General features: G+C 46.0%; 1 protein-coding gene across 3 annotated transcripts in view; it reads left to right on the plus strand.

The window, feature by feature from the left end:
• The window catches only part of Susd4 (sushi domain containing 4), a 123,532-nt gene that overhangs the window by 73,590 nt on the left and 30,256 nt on the right, over positions 1-19,686 (plus strand). For 2 of the 3 annotated variants that reach the window (XM_050142877.1, XM_050142876.1), the window contains exons 4-5: positions 7,784-7,957; positions 12,414-12,601. In XM_050142877.1, coding sequence (XP_049998834.1) covers positions 7,784-7,957; positions 12,414-12,601 — 362 coding nt within the window. Of the gene's footprint in view, positions 1-7,783; positions 7,958-12,413; positions 12,603-19,686 lie in introns of all 3 variants that reach the window. The other variant, XM_050142878.1, reaches the window with a different exon arrangement.

The raw sequence follows: 19,686 nt of genomic DNA on the forward strand, positions 1-19,686 counted from the left end.
TGGAGGTCTTGTATTTTATATATTTGAATTTAGAATTCAGATTTTTATCTGAACTTTTGATAAAAGTTTTAAGTTTATTTAAATTGATCTGTTAGAAATTCAGACATATTTGATTCATTTATTTTACTGTTTATATTTGTAAGTTCTTGAAAGTTTTTTGTAAGTTCTTGAAGTATGTGAGAGTTTGCCTGCATGTATGCGTACGAGCCATGTGCATGCTAGGTGCCCTTGGAGATCAGAAGATACCTGTGGAAGACAGAAGAGGGTGTTGTTCTTGCCTTGGGTGAACTACATAGTTCTTGATAAATCCTATCAGTGATTGTTGCTTGTGACTTCAAAGGACCAATACTTGATCTTGCTGGTCCTTCTTAGCTTTTGTTTCTTTTATTTTTAATGATCTCCCTATCATTTACTCTGTATTATTTATATCCTTGTACTTTGTTCAGGCTTAATCACCTATCCATTTTCTGACCATTTAAGAATTCTTAATTTTAGTTCTAAAGGATAACCCTAAATTTATATATATCTAGTAACATATCTCAATCTTTACAAAGCAAAATTCAATAGAACTTTAAGTACAAACTCATAGCTACAATAAAAACATAACATGGAAAATATGAACAACCAGTCAGCAAATTTCACTTAACCAACTCTAAGGTGTGTGTTCTTGACTTTTTTTTAAGTATTTAATTTTTCTGTGTATACCTAGATATTTTTGTTTCTTGAGTCTCATTGTGTAGCCTTGACTGGCCTCAAACCCATAGAGTTCCAAGCCAATCTGCCTCTGCCTCCTGAGTGCTGGGATTACTGGCAGGAATGAGCAACCATGCTGGACTTTCTGTGTGTGTTTAGGCTTAAAGAGAAATGTATGAACATAGATTTATTTGCATACTATACATTACTGTTGACGGAAGCCGTTTGTTTGTTCCCAGCTGCCCAGACCACAAAATAATTACGCAGAAATTATATTTTTTAAGTCACTGTTTGGCCATATTTAATCATGTTGTTAGCTAGCTCTTATATCTTTGGTTAACCCATTTTTATTATTTTATATTTTACCATGAGGCTCGTGGCTTACCGGCAAGGTTCTGGCTCGCAGCTCACGTCTTTCTCCTCTGGTGGCTCCATGGCTTCTCCCTGACTTTACCTACTCTCTCCTCCTCTATCTTCTTGGAACTCCCGCCTTGCCATATTTTGCTAAGCCACTGGCCAAAACAGCTTTATTCATTAATCAATAAAAGCAAAACATAGACAAAATGACTTCCTACACCATTTCCCCTTTTCTGTTTAAATAAAAAGGAAGGTTTTAACTTTAACATAGTAAAATTATATATAACAAGACAGGTATTAAGTAAGAATTATAGTTACAACATTTATATTTACATTATTTTTATCATAATTAAGGAAAACTATAATTATAACTATCTATTTTTTAACTTTAGCAGAGACTCCAGAAGGATATAATATTACCTAAGCAAACAGGAAGTACATTGTGAGCAGCTTTCAAAACTGCTATTGTTTTTTATTATTTGGGATGATAGTACTCAGTTTCCAACATAGGAGTTTTGTAACAATTCATTTCTATCTTATTTTCATTGTGGCCCAAATACATATTCAGTCATTTCAGTCACTTGCTGTTTGTTGAGACTGAATTTCCAGTGTGGTCAGTCTTTGTAAATGTCGCATATATACTCCAGTATATATAATGTGTAACACTCTAGCCCTGCAGAATGGATGGCTAAAACCCACTCTCTAAGTTGTAAATATAAAAACACAAAGATAAGTACCTTAAGCTCAGCTCAGTGTCATAGGCCATCCGGGCTACATAGCGACCCTGTCTCAAAAAAGAAGAGTCTTTAAAGGGAAGGTACTTTTAAGTAGCAAATCACAGAGAAGTGTTCTTACCATCATTTTTTGACACCCCCTAACACACCGGGTCTGTCTGTCTGTGTCTATGTGTTTTTCTTAGTGGTTTTAGGCAGGGAACTAACTAGTAATTCCACAGTAGGATTTATGTAGAGCCACAAGCTGTCAAGTGTATTGTTCCAATGCTACATCAGGTTTCATCAAAGTCAACATCCTTTAAAGAAGAAAGAACCAGCCAGAACCATTCCTGCTTATGAAGCAAAGCCATGCACAGGGTGGCACCTCTTTTCTCGTGGGCACCCCCTCTTTTCTGTCGGCAGCACCCCCTCTTCTATCGGCTCCCTTCTGGACAACAATAGCTGTCACCTCTCCCTCTCCTGGCTCCGTGTTGATTGTCTATAATGACATCATTTGCCTGGACTGATTCCATTCAACTCCTGCAGCCTACCCCTGAGTGAACCAGTGGTCAGGACTGTCTCTCTGGGTTGTATTGAATGAAGTAGCGATGCTAGTGGGTGGATGCCAGTAGACCATGAATTAAAATACCATCCAATGGTGCAAAGTCCAGGGTCCTACCGCCTCCCCCAGTCTGACACTGTCTGCAGATCTGGGGATCTCCACGGCCCCTTTCAAGTTCAGTAATTCAGTCAGACTCACATAACTTAGAAAACTGTGAACCCTGTGGATAAGTGTATGACGGGGGGGCGGGGAGGACACAGGTTAAAATCTCACAAGAGAAGAGGTACGTAGGGCATGACCTATAGGAGTCACGGCCACCAGCCCCCAGTGGAGCTGTGCCCACAGTGCCTGTCCGTCAAGCAGCAGTGTATGATGGTATATCCATAACCAGGGAGACTCACTCATGTGTTAGTGCCCAGAGTTTTATTGGGGTTCTTTCATATAGACAGTGTTGATTACTTAGGGCTGATATTGGTCTCCAGTCCCACCAGGAAGCTGAACTGATATTTGGTGTCCCAAATTACACAGACTACGTAGCATGCCTGACTCTACTAGGTGAGCAAGGGTCCTTATCTCAGGCAGGACACTCCAGGACCTGAGGGCAAGACCATACCTTTGGCCAAGGTTTCTCCTTCACAGCACAAGTGACAAACCTTTTGAGAATATAATTCAGACTCTTCTACAAGCTTAGGGTCTAATAGTGCCCCATCCCACTAAAATAAAACCCCATTCCCTGTCCTAATCTATCAGGCCCTGTGTGGTTTGTGGTCTCCCCTCACCCCCAATTGGCTGCTATCTTCCAAACACACAGGTCTTCCCTGGTGTGTTTTAGGACCCCAAGCTCCTTTCTGGCCTTTGTGCTAACCTAACCATTCTGCCTGAAATCTCCCAGATCCACGTGTAATTGGATCTGTGCTGCCATTCAGGTCTCAGCTTAATAAATGTCATTTCCTCAGAGGCCCCTTGCCTGTCTGCTCGAATTAAATGAGTCCCCGAGTCACTCCCTGTCTTATCACCACATTATGAGCTCACCGCAGTCGCAAGATTCGCCTGTTATTTTCTAGCTCATTTGTCTCTTAATTTTGCGGTTAGAAGCGTCCCTCATGCAAATGCTGGAAGAGTGGAAATGAGGACGTCTCTGTCCGCCACACTTAGGACACACTGGACCGCTGAATGAATGAATGAATGAATGAATGAATGAATGAATGAATGAATAAAGAAGAAGGAGAATAAGTAAGCTTTGCTGATGCCAGTTCATGGGAATGTACATCAGATTCTTTCCGGCAAGACATTTAGAGCCTTTAGCATAATGATGTGGCTTGTGAGGCTCATATGTATCTACACATCATATATTCATGGTCCTGGGAATGGTTTTGCATTTTTACATATAACCAACATCTTAAAAATTTTTTTTTGATTCTTCCTGCGCCCGCCCCCGCCCCCTGGGACTGCTCTGCTGACAAGTCTAATAAATTAATCTGTACTTCAGTGTAACTGTGCAACACTGCCTCGGGATCTCTCCTTTTGGACTTGTTCATGACACCAAGTCTGTTTTTAGTAGGTTCAGTGTATAGCAATGGCCGTGGTGGGCTGGTGAAATAGGGCTTTCAGAATAGAAACCTTTGATACCCCTCGGGCTACATCCTGAAAGTGACCATTTGTGGCTCGCCAACCTGAGTCCTAACTGTTGGCCGGATTCTGTGTGACAGGATCAAATATTGACAGATGCTTCCAGTCTTTGCTAATGATACGTTTGCTGTGGCTTTGTCTGTTTTTTATCTGAATGGATGAATCTGTGGCCTAGGAAGTTGTGTGACAAACAGTCCCTGGCTTAACAATGGTTCAGCTTAATGATGCTTTGCCTTTCCCATGCTGTGGGAGCGATGCCCACTCAGTAGAAAGCTCCCTTCACATAGTGAGTTTTGTGTTTTCATGGGTTAGTGATGCATAGCGCGGGATTCCATTCTGATGCTGGTCAAGGGCTGCAAACTGCAGCTTCTACTCAACTGCAAGACAGGGAGGGAAAGTGAACTATACTGTACCGCACTGGGTCGCTGATCTGGGAGGTTCAGTAGGTTATGTAGTGTGCATGCATTGCTAGGGGAGGGATTCACATACATGTGCGTGCACAGTCATGTAGAAGCCAGAAGACAACATTGGATGTCATCCTCCAGGAGTGGCAAGGTCTCTCATTGGCCTTGAGCTCACTCATTAGGCTTTGATGATGATGATGGTGGTGGTGTTGCTGGTGGTTGTGGTGGTGATGATGATGATGATGATGATGATGATGATGATTAGTTCTAGGACTTGAAGTCAGGTCTTCAGGCTTGCAAGCATTTTTGCAGATTGAGCCCTCTCCTCAGCCTCATTTTCATCATTTAATTTTTCCATTTACAGTGAGCTTTTCTGTGTCTTGCTCCTGTGTAATCCCAGGAACATCCGTATTCCTCTGTAAAACTTCAGCAGCATTAGTGAATATTAGACATATATTTTCAGATACTCAGGGTTCTGATTCCTTTCCTAGCAATGAGGTCGGTGGTTATTTATTGTCACCAAAGCTCCTCAGGGCAGATACTTATTCCAGGCCCCATCTTACCCTTCCTGCTGGGAGAAGTGGATGCTACCCAGTGTGCATGAGCAGTCAGAGAGGGAATAGGTGACCTTTCCTTCTGTTGAAGTTGAAGGTTTGTTAGAGCTGACCTGGACCAGCTTTCCCCTTGGTCCTCGAGCACATCTCAGTCTGTGATCTCGGCTTTAGTAGGACTTGAACTCCAAAACCTTACTGCTGGGTGGCTCTCCCATGTAGTGGACTGGTGTTGCGTCACCCCATATAGGCTTTTTTTTTAACCACAGTATATCACACCCCCAACACACACACACACACACACACACACACACACACACACACACACATATACACTGCAGCACACCTAACCTGGGTGAAACATCCCACATTAATCTTAACACAGGCTGGAAAGTCAAACTTGTGAGCCAGGCCTGGGAGCGTTTCCCTTTGACCAGCCTTTATCAACCTGTGTGTGATGTCCAGGTGGCCACTCTGTCCATTGACTTTACTGCCCACACTGGCTGCCTCCTGACTATGCTAGTTAATTTTTAAAGACATTTAAAGCCCATCATGGGAGGGTTGTTTAGACATATACATTACCACTGCAAGAACTGTTTACACCGAGATTTTACAGACAGATGCCTTGATAAATGTGTTTTTACTTGCTGCGCATAATTTCTGCTTAGTGCCATTGAGGAAAACATAATTCACATTTTCCATTAAGAGGAAGGCAGCGCTGGGGTGCAGAGAGTTGTCAGTTACCTTGTGACTATTCTAGGCTTGATTTGGAAGAAATGAGGCTATTTTAACTCAGAAAACTCTCGGTGAAGCTTGAATGGTTAGAGCATTCTTTTCCACAGACTGATACAAAGTGGATGAGAGGCGAGATAGAAGCCAGTAGACAGCTCTTTAGCCTCGACTGTAGCGAGGACCCCCTGGTGTGCCCAAATCAGCTGACTGGGCTCAGAGGGCCTTGCACTCCCAGAATTCTTCTTGGTGGAACTTTAGACAGTGCCCCCTCCCTGCAGTTCTTCTTCACCAGGAGTGCACATGAGTCCGGGAATGGGAATACATTGGGGAAGACCTGTGCCAAAGTGACACAGATCTAGCTCTCAAGTTAGTGGTGGCAAAGATAAAGATACGCCTGGACTTACAGATGATCTACAGTGAATGTCCTCTGCTTCTCTCTCTCTCGGAGCCTTCTCCATATTTCATGCCCTGATTTCTGCAGTCTGCTGAGCCCTGCCCCCATGCTACTTCTAGAGAACCTAGGACCAACCCCATCATGCCCTTGATGGACCCTTTGTAGAATAACCAAAGCTAGCCGCTGCCAGCCACTGTGAAATCCTCCCTTTCTACCTGTATCAGGGCTTCCAGGGCTCAGTGCCTCAGAGCTGACAATTCCAAGCTGAAGCATCCTGATGAGCAGGACTCTTGTTCATGCTGTTCCAGCCACTTTGTGCATTCCGTAGACTCTGGGGAGCAGCTCGGAAGCCAAAGATCCTTTAGCACATTGAAGAATTTCTGGAGGAAGTTTCTGATTGGAAAAACACTACCCTTAGATTTTCACCTTGTTTTTAAAAAATTAATAATTCAGAAATTTGCCAGGTAATAAACCTTTGTGCATTGGAGATCAGAAACATTTCTCAGGGCTGGCCATAAAACCTCGAGATAGAGCATCTACCTAGAAGGCACTGTGTCCTGCTTTCCATCCCCAACACTAAAATAATATACACAAAATCAGAAACATTTAACAGGGATGTACTCAAGAGGGATGGGGATAAATGCACAGTGGTTGATGTGACTTGAACCAGAGGGGACTTGTTGTGAGGTGCTCAGGGGTAGGATAAGAAGAGTCCCAACGTGGCAGTGAGGAGCACTGCGGTTTGTTTCTATGGTGACTTGTGGAAGTAGCTTGTCTTTGCACTCTTCGATGTGCTTTTGTCATTTTGTTGCATGCCCTCAATGCCCCTTTAACTCTCTCCTGTTTTTCCTTTTCATTGTCCTTTTCACTTGGTCTCAGTCACTCCATGTGAGCACAGAGTATGCCCGACTGTCCTGAACCTTAGGAGGTTGGCAAGAGTATATGTTGGCCCGGTGTTCTTTGAAGAGCAAAAAGTGTAGACGGGAAGTGTTGGTAGCAAAGGCAAGGACAGTTCAGGCTCCGTGTGGTTCTGCACATGGTGCTCATCGAGGCCCTTCACCATGCCTGGGTAGCTGCAGCAACCAGCCTGACAGGCTGCAGCATGTTAAAGCCTGCTGGAAACACAGCCAGCTCTTCATTCATTTCAGAATTATTCACATCAACTGTCTGGTAGTGTCTTAGGTAGGTTCCAATTGCTGTGAAGGACACCATGACCACAGCAACTTTTATAAAGGAAAAACATTTAATTTGGGTGGCTTACAGTTGCAGAGGTTTAGTCCATTATCATCATGGCAGGAAACAAGGCAGCGTGCAGGCAGACATGGGGCTGGAGAAGGAGCTGAGAGTTCTACATCTTGATCCATGGGCAACAGGAAGTGACCTGAGTTCACACTGGGCATAGCTTAAGTGTAGGAGACCTCAAAGCCCACCGCCACAGTGGCGCACTTCCTCCTAAAAGTGCCACTCCCTATGAGCTTATGGGGGCCAATTACATTTGAACTACCACAGATAGGAAGCACCAGATAAAGTTTTTTTTATGAGGAGGTCCCTGCACACTGGGTCCCTCTTCCTGTTAGTTCTGACACAGGCTGTGAACTTGTCATTGTCAGCTGAGTCTGATGACAGATGAAGTACCATGCATCTGTTTGTTGTATAGTTTGAGACCAGGGCTGAAAAATGAGAGCTTCATTGCAAAGCAGTTAACATTTTAAATTGCAAAACAAAGTAACATTCGTCTTTTATTGCAGACTGCCGCATCCCCCAAATTGAAGATGCTGAGATTCATAACAAGACATACAGACATGGAGATAAGTTAATCATCACCTGTCATGAGGGATTCAAGATCCGGTACCCTGACCTATACAACATGGTCTCATTATGTCGTGATGATGGAACATGGGATAACCTGCCCATCTGTCAAGGTAGGAGATGGGAGCCCCTGCTGCCAACGGTACCTGTCGTGACTTCATTGAAGAAGGTGCACGTCCATGAGCCTCTAACACAGCCACAGAGATTATGGCAGAAAGATACTAAGTCACCCCCACCCCCAGGTCCCGGCCTGTCTTTTGGTGACTTCTCATAGAATCTTACTGCTCCTTATGGTGACTCAGCACCGTATACCCAGATTTCCCAGTCTAGACGGGAGAGACCTTATTCTTTAGTATGTTGGGCATCACTCCCTTTCCACAGAAAACTATAAAATAGTTTAAGAATAAGGAGAATTGGGCTTGTGAAGGGACTTAGCAGGGAGAGGCTCTCGCTTATGAGCCTGACAACCTGAGTTTGGTCTCTGGATGGCACTGACCATCATAGGCACTCACATGTGTGCCCGAGAGCATGCGCACATGCATGTACATGCCCACACTGACACATACATGTGTACACACACACTAACAACAATAGTAATAATAATAATAAATTAAAAATAATTTGGAGGCTTTGTAGCTGGGCTGTGAACGCATGGATGAATTGCTGTCTGCTCAGTGGAAACTGCAGGGTGCAATATTTCTTCAGTAGTGGTGAGGACATAGCAAGCCCATCTTACAGAGACTGTTTTTTCTTCAATAGTATCCCTTCTTATAATGCATGAAAAGCAGAGAAATAGTCACATTCAGACGCGTCCAAGCCACCCAGCGAATATTTACCCTTCCACACTTTTCATATTTGCTCCAGGCACCGTGTACAGAAGAACCTGTTGTTGAAAATAAGCCCTTGAGTTCACATTAATTCTGATTTTATTTTTTGACATGTGACTTGGTCTAAAGGACCAAAAAACAAACAATGCATAATTAATAGTTTGAGAGAGAAGGAGGGCCATTCAGATTTGCTCCAAAAGCCCCGGCATTTTCAAGTTGAGAAGAATGTTAGCTTGGTGCTGGGGAATCACAACTGGCAGGCCCTCTGTTTTCCTACACAAGAGCTTAAGAGTTGCGACCCTGGGAGGGAACGAAGGGTTCAGAGTTGGGAGGACAGAGGAGGAGCCCGGTCGTCACGCTCTGTCCTGTGGCCTGTGTCCCTAGCCTGCCCTAAAAGAGACATGGATTTATTTATCTGTCCAGAGACTGCCTACCAAACAAGCAACTGGCGCCTAGTCTGGGCGCCTCATGCAAATGAAGATCGTTAGCCACAGAGTCATTCCAGACACTAATCCTTTCCAGGGCTAGAGGGCAGGAAGAAAGCCACCTCAGACTGCAGCCACTCCCTGCAGGCCTGCTTTCTCCACATCCTTTCTCTGCCGCCCCTCATTCTTTCCAGTTCCCACTTGATTGCTCAAATACACTGTGTTCCTTAGGAATTCTTTTCCCTGTGGCCTTTCAGGGTGTTATTTTAGAGAGTGTAGATATACACCTCACTGTTGCTCTGCCTGACCAACCTGGGGCCCTCTCCCTTTCTCAAAATCTCCTTAAGAAATGACTTCTCTAGGTCAGTAACAAGAGTACTGACTGGCTATCCTTCTTCTTTTTATTTTTATTTTACTGTATTACTGGGATTTGAACCCAAGGTTTCGCCCATGCTGTTCAGCGCCATGCTTCTGAGCTATGCCCCATTCCCATTTTTTGCTCCTAATTTTGAAAGAAGGTCTTACTAAATTACCCAGGCTAGCCCTGAACTCACTCCATAACCCAGACAGGCCTTGTACTTATGTTACTCTTGCCTCAGTCCCCCAAACAGCTGGAACGACAGGCCTATATCACCGGGCCTGCAGCTGGTTACTCTTAAGAGATGTGCCACTTCCGACGCCGCAGACGCCACAGGCCCCAGCCCTGCTGTTGCTCCTCAGAACTCTCTGTCCTGTGCGTGATTGCTGCTGGAGACGGCCCCGCCAGCAGCCGCCCCGCCAGCTTTCCTCTGGCCGCCCGGCTGGCACAGCACAGAAAGAAGGATTTCTGAGTTGCCGCAGACAGCCTGGCACCTCTCCGAGCCCCCTGGTGAATTGTAATTGGCTCTTAAGAGTGACATTTCATTCTAGAACTTTTATTTGCACCTATAAAGCTCCAGTAGGCATCTCTCTATTATCTAGAAGTGCAAATGGAGATCCCATTGAACTATTGAGTTGAAGCCTGTTCCCCACTGTTATATTTAGGATGGGCTGTCTCCAACCAAGAGTGAGCGTATCTTTCCCTCTCAGTGCTGATTAGCTGCACAAATTATAGCTCCTGCCATCTCCTCAGGAGGAGTGGAGGGCAGGCTGCTCAGAGGCCATTTTTTTTAATGGATACTTAAGGTTTTGGAGAGTGTGTGCCTGCCCTGATCACCGTGGTTCAAATCAGTTATGATTTGGGAAAGCCCAGCATCTTCCCACACGCAGCTTCGAACTAGAGCCCCATCATGGCAAGGAGTACTGGGCCCTCCTGGTACCGTGTCAGCCAGCTGAACTGTGTAAGCATCCCATGCCTTCCTTTTGTCCCTGTTAATGGATTTATCTGCTGTTTCTCAGTTACTGATTCCATTTCTTCCTGATTACCACTCTTCCTTCCGACTCTTTGCACTTCACTTTTGCTGCAACCATGACCAGTTTTTAGCTTAGGAAGATTAAGAACCATCTAAGGGAGGGAACATGAGAGGTGGCTCAGTTGGTAAAGTACCTGCAAGCATAAAAATCTGAGTTGGGATCTCCAGGACCACAGAAGCTGGGCTTGGCATGCTGGCAAGCATCTAGAGCCCAGTGCTGGGGTACAGAGACAGGGCAAGCTCTTGGTCAACCAACCTAGCCAAGACAGTGATCCTCCTGATACAATGAGAGATTCTGTCAAAAAAAAACCCACAGAGAGAGAAAAATAGAAGACACCTGACACATCAGTCTTCAACCTCCACACATGTAATATTGTCACACAAACATGTACACACACACACACACACACACACACCGAGGTAGCAGGGATTGAGAAAACCATGAGATGGAGTGAAAAGATGCTGAGCTCTGCTGCTTTGAGGGGTGAGGGGAAGGTCTAGTAAACATCCTGATTGGTTTTGGGTCAAGGTTTTCTCAGATTGTGGGCCTGGGTAGCCTAAGGCATAGCAGTGAGGTAGATACCACACAATCAAAACTGTGAGTGACTGTCCCTAAATTCCTCACTTTGGTATGCAGGCACTACAGCAGTTTGCTGAGAAAGCCCCTCAAAACAAGTGTCTAGTCGGGCGGTGGTGACACATGCTTTAATCCCAGCACTCGGGGGGCAGAGGCAGAGGGATCTCTGTGAGTTCGAGGTCAGCTTGGTCAGTAGAGCAAGTCCCAGGACAGGTTCCAAAGTTACAGAGAAACCCTATCTCGAAAAAAACAAAATCAGAAAAACCCGTGTCTAAGATAACCAGCTCTAGAGGAGGGCTTGGCCATCTGCTGTTGTGCACAGACTCCAAACCCTGTGTTCGACAGCTAGACAGAAAAGTGGGTGTTTTTATTATCCGTTGTTTGCTTCACACGCATGCCTGCCCCCTGGAAGAATATCACCCTGTGATGTCATTGTGCCCTCCAGTGTCATGACTCGGCTCACTGCAGTTCTATAACAGCAGGAATGGCACCCTAGGATTCTGTCCCTTTAGGAATGGCTTAGTCTTCAAGACCAAAGTCCGCCAGTGATTTAGACCCAGGGTCCAGTTTGCCATCTTCTCTGATAGCACACAACTTGTTCTGTTTGGTGCACAGAGCCATTGCACGGCTGTTCTTCTCAGAAGCCCTCCCACCTGCCATTAGCATTGCGTATCCTTGGACTCCACCAAGACCTGCTGAGACACATGAGCTGGAGTCTGTGTCTGTCAAGCCCTCTGGAGAAATTTCCAGCTTGAAAACCAGCACGCTTTAAGACTCTTAACCTATTTTACTTAAAACCAGATATCCAGAAATCTAGTAGTACCAGCTCAAGCGGGATTCTGTCCCGTGATGGAATATAACCTGCCCAAGTCACAAACTACTAGCCATTGTAATGTCTGTTGCCTCCTCAGGTGCCTCAGCGGCCCTCATCCCTGAGGTCACCTTAAACGACATGGGGAGCTTCATAAACACATAATGACCCCCAGGCTCTCATCCTGGGCATGGGTCCTGGGCACCACTGCTTTGCAAAAGCCCCTCAAGTGATGCTGGGGTTCCATTTTGGTACAGCCTCACCGGGCTAGGGATGTGCTAATCCATATGCCACTCGTCCCCTTCTTCCCCTCTAACCCTTTATCTGACCCTTGTGGTACCGTTTCAAATATCCCAGGAAACTTCTGTCTACATATAACCCAAGTCTGCAGTGTTTTTTTGTTTTTTTTTTTTTATTTTTATTTTTTTTTTTTTTTTTACCAGGGGACAATCCCAAAGAGTTCCTCTGTGCCATTTGCTGTACATGTGTGCGAAGGCAGCCTACTGAAACCTTTTCATCTTTCCTTGACGTTTCACAGGCTGCCTGAGACCTCTAGCCTCTTCCAATGGCTACGTGAACATCTCGGAGTTCCAGACCTCCTTCCCCGTGGGAACTGTGATAGCCTATCGCTGCTTCCCTGGATTTAAACTCGAGGGTTCTGGGTACATTGAATGCTTACACAACCTTATCTGGTCATCCAGCCCACCCCGGTGCCTTGCTCTGGAAGGTAACACATATAAGTCTTTTGGAAGTGGGTGTGGAGGTGGGAGGCATCTCATTGTGGCCAGGAGTGACTTTTGCTTGCCTGGGTCCAGATCATCCACCTGCTATGGAGCTATCCTCCCATTAGACTCGCCCCCCTCCCCTCCCCGCCCACCACCATTCTTAGATTTAAGGGGAAGATGGCAAATATCAGAAGCTGAAATAATCAGATGTCAGACTGCGAGATATCGCAAAGTTAAATGAAATGCCTTCAACAATTAATTTTCTCTGCACCAAACGATAGCAGATGGCGTTGTGGCGCCACCCGCCTCCGTCTTGCCCCTCGTTTATTGTTATGCCAATGTTTCTCTCCTTTTCCCGTGCATTATAGCTAAGCCGTGAATGTTCGGCTCTAAGACGCTCTCGGAAGTCTGTAAGCAGGAGCCCTCTCTGCCCTGTTTTTATGACATCTGTTTGGTTATAGGGGGGTGCTGCTAAAGACCACTGTTTGTGTTAGCAGGGTATGGGGGGCATGGCTTCCATTTCCAGTATCCAAGCAGTGTTCTGGGGTTCCTCACACCCTCTGCCGCAGACCTTCAACATCCTGCTTCAGCCCTGGTTTGTCTTAGGTCTTGAAGTCTCACCTGATGGGCTTCTTAACCTCTCAATTGATGGGGCGGGGGAGGAGTCTCTGTGAGAACATGGCAGGGGAGAAAGGTTTCATTCCAAAGCCCATCCAAACCTGTCCAAAACATAATTCCCGCCCCACAAAACAATAGCATGTCCGAGCAGACCAGCGTTTACAGCGGCATAGCTACCTGATTCCCTGCAGCAACCTCAGGAGGAGTGGGCTTAAGCTGGCCGGAGGGGAGGGGAGCAATGAGAGAAGGCTTTTATTTCCAAAGGGAAGACAGACATGGAGGGGGCTGGCCAGAGAGGAGCCTCCTTAGAGAGGAGCTGAGAAAAGGTGGGAGGGGGGACGGCCACTCAGTGCCATTCATTCCTATCTCCCCCATAGCCCACATTTCCTAGGGACAGAGGCCAAGGTAGAGGTGTTAACAGTGAGACACCCTAGTATATTTGAATTGCTTATAACAGTAAGTTTTCAGTGTGACCATTCAGTAGGAACTTAGAGAGTGTGTGTGTGTGTGTGTGTGTGTGTGTGTGTGTGTGTGTGTGTGAGGGTTCTTAATCTGAAATTCAAACAGAATTGGCTGTTGTACCTCTGCTTGCTGAAGCTGGCCAGCCTAGTCTCCAGAGACAAGGTCACCCCGTGTAGTCACCTCTCTGTTGTCTACCTACTCCAGTGGGCCACAGTGAGTGTGAGCTGTCACGAAAGGGCCTGCCTTCCTAGTTCCTGGAGCATTTCCCCTGTTCATATAACCAGAAATCAAGGGTAGTTTGAAGATATCACTGTTATGATTTTATCAATTTGAAATGCCTGTTTTAGGATCTTTTCAAATCTGCCTTAACTGCATCTCAAGTAGTCAGATTCTGTAAGCTTCATTTGGGGACTCTGAGAGCAGCCTTTTATGGAGCCTGGAGAATAAGATATGGATAGACATAAAACAAAATCTGACTTCAAGAGGCGAGGATCTAAGGTTATAATAAACACGGAGCAGTCCGTGTTGGAAAACGAGCCCCATTGCTGAACGCATGCACTGTGTCTGTTGCCAGTCTCAGCTCTGGATCTGGAAGGATCTGGAAACCCTGCCGATGACTGCCTGCCTATGCCAAAAAGGCCACTCAACGCCTACCTCCCCCCACCATCTAAATGACTTTGGCATCTTTGTTTTTATTGCCCCTCTCTTCAGAATATCCAAGGAAGTAGTTTATGAGCCCGTTCAAAGCAACAGAGGTCAAAAGTATAAAGGCCACAAACCTAAACTCACAGGCAGAGTAAGTTAAGGGTTACTTGATCCTTGGGACTACATAGAAACTGAAGCAAGCCATGATTGGACATATTAGTGAGCACCTGTAAGCCCAGATACTCAGCATGCAGCGACAGGAGGATTCGTTAGACAGAACAAAACAAAATCTTATCTATTTAAAAAAAAAAGTAAAAATGAAAGCACTGGGTTGAAATAAAATACAAAGATTCATGAGAAAGTCATCCTGGGAGTGACATATTTTTCATTCTTCCTTTCATTGTACAACATTGGTGCATGGCTATATATCATTGCAAGGTGAACAGCATAGATCAGCATTCCTTGGCAGTCTGTCCCTTCACGTGTCACGTACATTTCCCCTTCTTCCTGTCTTACAAAGCACACATTTCATATGATTTGATTTTCCTTTATGGTATAGTAAAAACTGTCTATGCTACGTATTGTGTGCTGTGGGGGCTTTTGAATCCATCAGTGTCCTGACCGCAACAGTGAGTGGATGCGAACAAGCAGAGCTGTAAAAATCTTTCCCCAACCTCTTTACGTCTTACTTCCCCAGCCTCCCACCATTGGTGGGCCTGTCACTCATGCATGTCACTTTAGCTGTCCCCAAACTCAACCTGGCCAGTTGCTTGCTCAGCACTCATAGTACCCTGGGGTCAATCCCCAATACCACATAAGGCAGGTATGGTGGCACACACCTGTATCCCAGCACTCAGAAGGTTGAAACAGAGATTCAGGAGTTCAAGGCCATCCTTGGTTCTATGGTGAGTCAAGGCCAACCTTGGCTACATACATCTCAAAAATAATAAAATGGGACTGGAGAATTGGCTCAGTGATTAAGATCACATCCTACTCTTGAAGAGACCCGAGTTTGGGTCCCACACTAATGTCAAGTGGTTCACAACCACCTGTGTCCCCAGCTCCAGGGGAATCCTTTGCTTCTGGCCTCCACCTACCTGCTCTCATATGTACTCATTCACGCACATGCACACACACACACACACACATGCAATTTAAAATAATAAAAATCTTAAAAGACTAGATTAGAATAGAAAGTGGTATTCATCGTAATTCATGGAACTATAAGGCTTTTATATTTTAAAACTATTTTCTTCTCTTTTACTTTGAGACAGGGTTTCTCTATGTAACAGCCAGATATAATATTTTTAAGGAAGTACCTGGCACCTAGTGTCAGGGTCTACCACAACTCTCAGATTTAGGTATAAAACCACCCTAAGTAGATTATGGCCATGAATAAAATGTCCAGACCTTACGCTCATGCGCTGTGACGCTCTTTGGTTGTTCGGGTGCTTTTTGGCTATCTGCGTGTCTGGAAATACCTCAGGATAACAATGGGCACTTCAGTGTCAGCTCTGCGTCAGGCTCTCGCCATCGTGTCCTCCGGTCCTTCTGTCGTCTCTTCTGCTCTCAGCCCCATCTTTCTGATGAGCAAATGCAGGCTGGAACTGGAGCCTGGGCCTCTGTCACTTGAAGCCATCCATCTTGTCTACTTTGTACAGATCGCCTTGCAGTCTAGCAGAAAGGTGATTTGATAGTTTTATAGTCGTTTTTGAAGTAAAAAAAATTAAAATAATTGCTGCATAGGAAGGACTTTGTCTTTCTAGTCTAACTGTCCCACTGGAGATAGGCTGGAAGGAGGCACCTATGGGTGCTGTTGGTGTACACTGCTACCTCCCAGTGGTGCCAGCATTCTTGGCTATAGTGAAGCCCCGTTTCAGGGAGCTCGGCAGAGATGGTTGATCCCTTTCAGACTGAGGCAGTGACACCTTGATGGGTGGCAGGACTTATGCAGACCCTGGGGTGTGACTCCTTCTACCACGGGACACTGCTGCTCCCTGGAGGCATGAAGAGCCAGCCTTTGAGAGACAAGTGTGAGTGACCCCATCGTCAAGGTCAGGCCTCATGACGAATTGATCGTTAGAAAGAAAGCAATGCCATCAGGAGTTCTGAGGACCATTCTGAGGGTTGTGCATGTGAAGCCCTGCACTGTTACACTTGTCTGACAGTGGTCACCTTCTGGAAGACACCTGTGTCCCCGTGTTTGTATCATGTGATTTGGCCTTGAGAACACAAAGCGTGAAACCACTGCTGTAACAGGTGAATATATTGATCTATTTGGGCAAGGAAGATATACTCCATGGGTCCTTATATGTTGGCATCTTTTGTAGGTCTATGAGTTTGTCCTCATGTGACTGCATCTTAATTCTTTTCCTTCTCAGGCCCTTTCATCTACATGGCTGTCACCTCTGTCTCTTTCCCATACATACTTACGTGCTGAATCCAAATATTCTTTGTTAGTGAGCATGAGCAGCCTCTCACTTCCAAGTGCTGAGAACCCTGACCCAGGCACTGGGGAACTGCAAGAAAGGAAAGGATGTAATTCGGTTATTTGCAGAGTTGACCATCTGTTCTAACAGGGAGAACAAGGCAGATCTCACCATCTAGAGACCCACATCACTGCCACAGTCTGCGCGTCCCCATGCAGCTATTTTACCATGGGGCACGTCAGAGATTCTGCTCTTAGGATATTGTATATATTTACCATATTGCAGTGTACATTTCTACCTTTGATTAAGATACTTATATATTGTTTGTATATTGATATATATTTACCATATTGCAATGTATATTTGTACATTGTTTATATTTGGAGGTCATTGTCCTCATTTGTTTCACAGTCGTTTATTGTCTTAGTCTTTAAGTTAGATAGATATTGAGAATTATATAGATTATAGTCATCTAAGTTTGTCATTTATAATTAGACTAATCAGGTTCTTTAGATATATAGAGATTATACTCAGTATAGATAGATAGTCTTCAACCTCTTCAAAGAGCTGTAGAAAATGGCCTTTAATCTAACTCAGAGTTTTATGGTAGTGAGACACATTTGGAAGTCTGGGAAGGTGAGGTACAGTGGGAGATATCACAGTTGCAAAGTGAAATCTCTACCCAGAGATACATGGCTTTCTATTTTTCCAGAGTCTGAGCAGGAAGCTCTACAGAGCTCACCAGGCTGTGTGAATGCCTTAGCACGCGGAGGGTGCTGGCCCAAGGGCTTGAAGAATGGGATGTGGGAGGAGAGTGAGGGGCATCAGACAAGCAAGTGGACTGTCCGGCTCAGAGGAAGCTGGTGGGCTCAGCGTTGAGGAAAAGAAGACTAAAATCTTTCTAGAGTCCCTCTGACACAGACACTGTGTGACATGCCAGCTGTGTGTGTAGTCCCGGCTGTGTGTGTAGTTCCGGCTGTGTGTGTAGTTCGGCTGTGTGTGGAGTTCGGCTGTGTGTGGAGTTCCACTGTGTGTGTAGTCCCGGCTGTGTGTGAAGTTCCGGCTGTGTGTGGAGTTCGGCTGTGTGTGAAGTTCTGGCTGTGTGTGGAGTTCGGCTGTGTGTGGAGTTCCACTGTGTGTGTAGTCCCGGCTGTGTGTGTAGTCCCGGCTGTGTGTGAAGTTCTGGCTGTGTGTGTAGTTCGGCTGTGTGTGTAGTTCCGGTTGTGTGTGAAGTTCCGGCTGTGTGTGGAGTTCCGGCTGTGTGTGTAGTTCCAGCTGTGTGTGTAGTCCCGGCTGTGTGTGGAGTTCGGCTGTGTGTGGAGTTCCGGCTGTGTGTGGAGTTCTGGCTGTGTGTGGAGTTCGGCTGTGTGTGGAGTTCGGCTGTGTGTGGAGTTCCAGCTGTGTGTGTAGTTCCGGCTGTGTGTGAAGTTCTGGCTGTGTGTGGAGTTCGGCTGTGTGTGTAGTTCCGGCTGTGTGTGTAGTTCCGGCTGTGTGTGAAGTTCTGGCTGTGTGTAGTTCCGGCTGTGTGTGAAGTTCTGGCTGTGTGTGGAGTTTGGCTGTGTGTGTAGTTCCGGCTGTGTGTGTAGTCCCGGCTGTGTGTAGTTCCGGCTGTGTGTGGAGTTCGGCTGTGTGTGGAGTTCGGCTGTGTGTGTAGTTCCGGCTGTGTGTGTAGTCCCGGCTGTGTGTAGTTCCGTGTAGTGATAGGAGCGGCGAGGCTGCGTCCCCGGCACCCGGCCGCCCGCATGGCTAGCTTATGCCCCAAAATAATTACACGGAAACTGTATTCTTTTAAACACTGCCTGGCCCATTAGTTCCAAGCTTCTTATTGGCTAGCCCTTACATATCGATCTAACCCATTTCTAATATCCCTGAACACCACGAGGTGTCTTACCAGGGAAGATCTTAACCTGCATCTGTGTCCGGTAGGAGAATCATGGCAACTCCTCCACTAAGCTTCTTTCTCCCAGCATTCTGTTCTGTTTACTCCACCCACCTAAGGGTTGGCCTATCAAGGGGCCTAGGCAGTTTCTTTATTAATAAGAAATCACTCCCACATCAGTTCTGGCTGTGTGTGGAGTTCCAGCTGTGTGTGTATTTCCGGTTGTGTATGGAGTTCTGGCTGAGTGTGTAGTTCCGGCTGTGTGTATAGTTCCGGCTGTGTGTGTAGTTCCGGCTGTGTGTGGAGTTCTGGCTGTGTGTGGAGTTCCGGCTGTATGTGGAGTTCCAGCTGTGTGTGGAGTGCAGAAAAGCCCTCTTTTTCTCAAGGAGGATGAACCCCTAAGAAAATGTTTGGTGTCTGGAACATTCTCTTGCATCCAGGCTTGGGCATGACCTAGAAGTGGTGCATGCACCGTGCTTATCTAGTTGCAGAAATTCCTGGCAACTATTTTTCCAAATGGTGGATGGAGGAGAGCTGATCCTATGATCGTGCCCATTCCAGGCAAGTGACAAGGTCAAGAGAATGGATGGCTGGAGTCTGCTCTCGGAATTCAGAATCTGTGGCTTACGGTTCCTACATACATTAAAAACCTCCATCCATATTCCCTCTGCCCCACCTCTCTTCCTTGTGGGGAAGGATGGGTTTGTTTGGGGCTTACACCTTGAGGGGACATGCATTGTGACAGGAAGGCACAATGGCAGGGAGCCAGGTGGTTAGGCACCTTGTGTCCACATGTATGGAGCAGAGAAGATACAGGGAGTGAGGCTGGGCTATGAAGTCACGAGGTCTGCTTCTACCGCCTAAGGTTCCACGACCGTCCAGCCTTGTGGTTGGACTCCAGTATTCTGACACACAAGCCTCCACAGGACATTTTCCAGTCAAACCACAGTGTTCTGCCACTGGTCCCCCTCAGGTCATGCCTCTCTCCTCCTGCAAGAGGCATTCAATCCAGCCTCTGAAGTCCCCCAGATAGTCTTTAATTGTCCTGACAAC

This window comes from Alexandromys fortis, unplaced genomic scaffold, assembly GCF_014885135.2.
Source record: "Alexandromys fortis isolate MF-2015 unplaced genomic scaffold, M_Fortis_MF-2015_v1.1 scaffold_51, whole genome shotgun sequence".
Lineage (NCBI taxonomy): Eukaryota > Metazoa > Chordata > Mammalia > Rodentia > Cricetidae > Alexandromys > Alexandromys fortis.